This window comes from Lepisosteus oculatus, chromosome 12 (assembly GCF_040954835.1).
Source record: "Lepisosteus oculatus isolate fLepOcu1 chromosome 12, fLepOcu1.hap2, whole genome shotgun sequence".
In the NCBI taxonomy this organism is placed as follows: domain Eukaryota; kingdom Metazoa; phylum Chordata; class Actinopteri; order Semionotiformes; family Lepisosteidae; genus Lepisosteus; species Lepisosteus oculatus.
In genome coordinates, this window is record NC_090707.1 from 33,610,220 (window position 1) to 33,616,219 (window position 6,000).

The 6,000-nt window shown below is 40.6% G+C and overlaps 1 protein-coding gene across 1 annotated transcript in view; it reads right to left on the reverse strand.

Annotated features, from left to right (window-relative positions):
• The window catches only part of LOC102696272 (protein tyrosine phosphatase receptor type N), a 149,673-nt gene extending 147,631 nt beyond the window's left edge, over positions 1-2,042 (reverse strand). The window contains exon 1 of the mRNA XM_006636797.3: positions 1,627-2,042. Within this exon, the coding sequence (XP_006636860.1) occupies positions 1,627-1,705 (79 nt within the window). The 5' untranslated portion in view covers positions 1,706-2,042. The remainder of the gene's footprint in view (positions 1-1,626) is intronic.
• Between the last annotated feature and the right edge of the window lie 3,958 nt (positions 2,043-6,000).

Here is a 6,000-nt window from a genome sequence, read left to right on the forward strand (position 1 = left end):
GTTCTGTGTTTGAGCTTTTTTTACTGTATATTCTCCACAGTGCTTTCACGTCTCTGTTGTGATGTGATTTTATGACGTTCTTTGAGATTGTGCTCACCACAAGCAATAAATCACGAGGACGCCAACTGCTTTTTTTTCCTCTTACACCCTGGGCGACGCTGCACGATCAGCCATATTCGTGCTGCACAGGAAAACGAAAATCATAAAATTCAACTTTTTGCTCCAAAAACCCCCCAGGGAAAAGTGGTTGCGCAGAATCAGGATTTAGGAAACACCCAGCCATGTTTTGCCTCCGCGGAATTACGAGCCTCAAAGTGGTTTCTGATCCTAAAAAAAAAACACCAAACAATTCAAGCTAATCATCAATAAACTGACTTGGAGGGCGAACCAACATTTCACATTTTACCACTGCGAGTCAGTATTGCTCTTCTGCAGCCTGCAAAATACTGGCTGGAAAATTCACTTTGTTATCAAGACAGTCTCTTAAAGGGGAAGAAAACTTGGGTTTCTTCCGCTCAGCCTTGAATGCAGTCTATTATCGCCACATTAATTTTCAATATCACTGATGCGGCATGCAAGTATTAAGTAAGCACATTTCAGGAGCTGCGAACTACACAGCTGTGAAGGCCTCCCACACACCACGTACATTAGTAAAAGCTTACCTAGAGCTAATATGGGCACCTGCTACAGTTTACACCTTCACTCCCTGACCTGCATTTAAAGGAAATGGGTAAAAAGGTCTTCCCATACTGAAACTTATTCGCGCTGACCAGTGTCCTATGCATGAAGTGGAGTTCATCCCTAGCGACGGCTAATCCGTATGACTCAGACATTTGTAGCTAATATTTATTTCGTGGGGAGGTTGAAAAGTACAAATCACCGCAAAAACAGAACGTGTATCACAGCAGCACTTAAAGCACGGCTGTCACGGTCTAATCTACAGTACATGCCTATATTTTCCTAATCTACTTATATTGTTTTGATATTGTTTCTTGAACTAGCCTTTGGCTTTTTTTTTTTGTTTACTAGAGCTTCGTCATCACCGTCATCTTTTTCCACCCGATTTCCAAAAATGACCGCTCCTCCCTTTCTCTAGAAAGAATATCTGTGCCCGCACTTCTTGTTCACCAGTCTACATACAGCCTTTTATTTAAAATCGAATGATAATAAGAAACAAGAATAACAGTGATACCATCGGCGTCTCCAAGACATTATCAGAAGTGCAATGTACTGTAGGCATATGGAATACTAATAAAAAAAAATCAGCAACTGCATATATCTGAGAAACATATCTTCCATATAAATATATATATTTTAAACAAGAATTATCTGGAATTTAAATGACATTCGGTATTAATACAAAAATGATAGTCGCCCATACATTGTTACTCATTCTACTTTAGTTTGTGTTGTTTTCATTTTCTCGTGACGCAACATCCCACCTGAAGCTCACTGCAGGACCCCCAATAAAACCAACTTCAATTTTCTACAAGCATATGCTAAATACCACCCTCATCGGTGAGCATGTTACTTTTTGTAGTTACTGCATTCTTGTTTTTTTTTTCTCCTGGCTTAAACTCTTCATGCGGTATTTATTTTCTTTTTTCCCCGTGTTTTTTTGCTTACCGTATCTATTGGTTGACATCCCTAGCTGGTAGCAGACAGTCATTAAGCACAGGACACTCCACAGACGCGGGTGCTCCATGTTTCCCAGTGGTAAATGCTTGAAGGAGCAGCTTCAATTTCTTGTTAAACCATCATTTTTTGGCTGTAAGCTACGCGGCGGTACTGGCAAGAAATCCCAACTAACTGCGCTATCAAATAGAGAGACAGACTGAAAACCCGGGGCTTGATGACGTGGATCGGGAACTGAAATCTGGTACTCATTTGCCCTTATTTTTCGCAGCTGATGGAGACCCGCAATGACGTCAGAGATCTGTGGAAGAGGATCTTCACGTTGGGGAGGGGAGGCAGGTCGAAGGGAAATTGAAAACTCATAATTGGCCGAACAATACTGATTTTTTTTTTGTACAGCGTGGGAAAGGCCGATTGTTAAATGTGATCCGCGCCGTGCATGAGCTAAACAACCCCAGTCTGTGTACTGTAGGTCGATGCGGCACTATTTGTCAGCAGCTGAAGAACAGTTCTCATTTCAGGGCCAACAATTGCATGACGTCATCGGCATTGATTGACACCCGATGAGAATGAGGTGTTTTCCAGGATCTAATTTAAAACGCACAACCACACAACAAGTCTCACACTGTTTTGAAATAGGTATCGTTTCCCACATTGGTTGCGTGATGAGCACGATACAGTACACGTTTAAGGACGCTGGATTGCATAGATTGAGACATACATGTACAGCACCGTACGGTATAACTTGAATTCCTCCCCTTTTCAGTTTTTATACTTAACAATTTGCTTAAGATTGTTATTATTTTCTGAATCTGTCAGCGCGGTATTTTATGTAATCTCACAGCAGCTTGCAATAGTGCAATATTACTAAATGAATGTTGTTTGTGAAAATCTCGATTGCTGTGGTGTCGAGGAAGCAGGGTCGTGCGAAATGAGCTATTGACAAGCCCCTGCTTGTTTTGCAGCAGGTACAGTAGCACAGGACGACTTATACTATAGGGTTACAGGGTTTCAGATAACGTGTGCTACGCCTCTCAATGCAAAACATAAATAACACAACGGGGGTTTTCTACAAATACCAAAACGCCAAATAGAAGTAATTTTTGCGTATTCATCCCAGCTTTGAAAACAATTTACTGAGTCATTTTATGCTTACGAAACTAGAAGATAAAACGCAGCTAATTGGCATCGCCGGAGCTTTCAAAGGCAGACGTTTTTAATTGTGGGAATTAAAAAAAATAATTATATTGCTATATACTGGACCATTTATCGACGGGAGTTATTTGAAAGCGAGCAGTTACTTAGACAGATGTGATATGCTGTTTTTAAAGCAGTGGGTGAATATTTTTAAAATATTGTGGTGTTGTTTGGTGTATAATTACATGTACATAAAAAAACCCACACTTTTGGAGAGAGTACATTGAACGCTCCTCAAGTAATTTGCGTATTAGTTTCCACGTTTTTACAAAAAGGGTTTGAAGCGTTAGAAAAACGCCTGAATTATATTCTCAGTTTCTGACACTAGGAAACCATCCCCGCATTTCCGGTACGCATATCGTCGTTTCAGACTTTTGTTTCTGTGTCTGCTTCATGTGACAGAGGTGAATCAGCTGCATGTTCTTCAGGATCAACAAAAAAACCTGTAGGCCTGTCCATTAAAGTGTGACATCATGTCTGCTTCACAAAATGATGCTCAGCTACAGTATTTTTATGAAAATTTCAGACGTCTGAAAGAAACCCATACAGTTTTGCTCTGTGCTGCATTTTAAGGTACTCCTTTTGCGGTCTAACTCGGATATTAGATGCTCCTGTCTGTTAATCAATATCATATTTCAATTCAGTTGTATGGATTATACTGTACTGTATATAATTGTATTGCATTTTTCTGCATTTTCTGTTTTTTTTTCCTGAGAATTTAGCTTTTCAAAATCAAGCTTTTTTCTACTGATTTGTTTGCTGTTTTTGCTCCCATCTGATGGTTTCAGAAATATCCTGCCTTAGGAGTGTTGTTACCTACGGTACAGTACTGTATATAGCAAGCAGAACCAAGTTCAGTCTGTGCTCAACTTTCCCAATAGCTACTCAACTTTTCCTAGTGAGATACAGTCTCAGAATTAGATTGTATAAATATGTTTTTTCAGTTTAAAAATGCTCAGCTTTTTTGTTTCATCTGTAGCCCCATAAGCTTGTTCAGAGAGTTTTATGCAATAATGTACTGTATATTAATTATATGATAAAGCTTTTTGACATATGCCTGTGAAATTATGTTATCTTCCATTACATTGCTCTTCAGCACAATTGTGTGGTTATCAGTTTTAAGGAGCCTGCCCACAACTGTTTTTGGCCACAGTCTGTGCATTCATTTTCCTTACTCTCCAAACAGTGTTCTTGGTTCAGCACTTCCACGGTTTGACTGCACAACATTAGGCAACTTCTGTCAAATCTGAACACTCCAACTACATTCGATATTCATTGAGGCATACAGCAATTATGTAGCTGCCACCATGATGGTTTCTCAAAGGATCTCTAGATTTATTAATTATTATATGTAATTATATCAGTTAGACTACATTTCTAGTTTTTGTTTTTAGGAAGAAGAACATAAGGGCTACTTGTGTAACACTAGTAACTGGTAAGAGATTTCTGGGTTACCTGAAAAGGACTGGGGCATTAAATTTAATACCAGTGTTACTGATGGTTTTCCGATTCCTTTCCTCCTCTGCTGAAGTGATATAGGTCTCGGTTCATAGATGAACCCATATACAATGCCGAGAAAAGGTTAATGAAGCCCCTAGATTGGTCTGTTTATGAAGTGGATCTTCATAAAAGTCTAAATAAGAATGAAAATAAACTGATTAGCCATGTAACAGAAAGACGTAAATTGTATTTGGATTATTTAATTAACATAATGCCCAAGCTCTTAACATCCTTCTGTGAAGAAGTATAGTATGTGAACCCTTGGATTCAATAGCCAGTGGTTCAATAGCTCCTTGAGCAACAGTGACTTCAGTGATGTTTCCTGTAACTATGTCAGTCCCTCAGACTGGCTTTTGAGAACTTCAGCCCACTTTCCTCACGTCGGGTCCCTCAGTGGGGTTTGGGTCCAGACTTCGATTTGACCCATTCAGAACGTAAAATGACTTCTTCTCCAGCCATTCTGTTGCAGCTTGGCTCCTGTGTTTCAGATAATTGTCTTGCTGCACGACCCACTTTCAGCTCAGCTTCACCCGATGTATGGAAGGCCTGGAATCAACCTCCAGAATTTGCTCTTACAATGCAGAATTCATGGTTCTGTCAAAGCCATCCGGGTCGCTAAACCATAATACTCCCAGCATCATCCTTGACGGGTTGGGTGATCTTCCTGACTAAAATAACAAGGGAGTCATATTTAAACCGAACCACATACAGTTTATAAAATGACTGTGTGACAGATCCCCCTTTGTTTGGCAGCCGAGCGTAGAGGATCTGCACATATTAATCCCCATTTTATATCATGGTCGATACAGAATGTGGTGACCAGGCCACTTTTTAACGTGTGACTGGTCCACCACAAGGCCAATCTCCTTCTTTTCTCTTATGAGTACTTACTGTGGAACTTTCCTTGACTCATTTGATCCTGTTTGGCCAGATCCACTTTACTGTCTTTACTACCTTACCAGTAGGCCAACACAGCAATAACTGAGGGCTACTTACTAACAACAGCTCCTTACTGAGAGCCCTTCTCTGCTCTCAATAACCTAGTGATCAGCAGTCTTCCTATGAGGCTGGTAACCAGTAGTCTTACAGTAAGACAGTACCAACTAAGAGTCGCACTGCGAGACTCTTCTAATCAGGAATCTCCCTGCGAGACGCTGTTTCTCACCATCACAAATGACAGCGAGGGTCTAATCCAAATTTGAGCAGACAACCGCTGTCTTTTCCCTGAATCCCTCTACAGGGAGTCGGCTTCCAACAGGTTACAGCAATGCCTTAATAACCTTGTGGACTCTCAGATACTGCATTTTCTCTTTGCTTCTGGAGAGCTCCGCAACGTCTCCCATCTGTCCTTGTACCTTTTCCAGTGATCACAGTCCAGATCCAGGTTTATGGTTCCATCTGCTTCTCGAGTAGACTTTACCCTCAGGAGCTTGTTCAAGTGCTGGATCTTGAGGCAGTTCCGCAGTTTGGTTCTGACACCGCTTGATCTCATTAAACTGAAATCACATTCACAGTTGGCTCTAAAAACCTGGAAAGCACCACAGATGTTAATAAGTGGTGCCAGCTCAGTCAGCTCTTTAACTGTTCAGCGTCCAGATGACCATGTTAACAAATCTCCATAATTGCTTTCAGTTTCATTTTTTTCCTTAACCACATTTTTGGTTACGC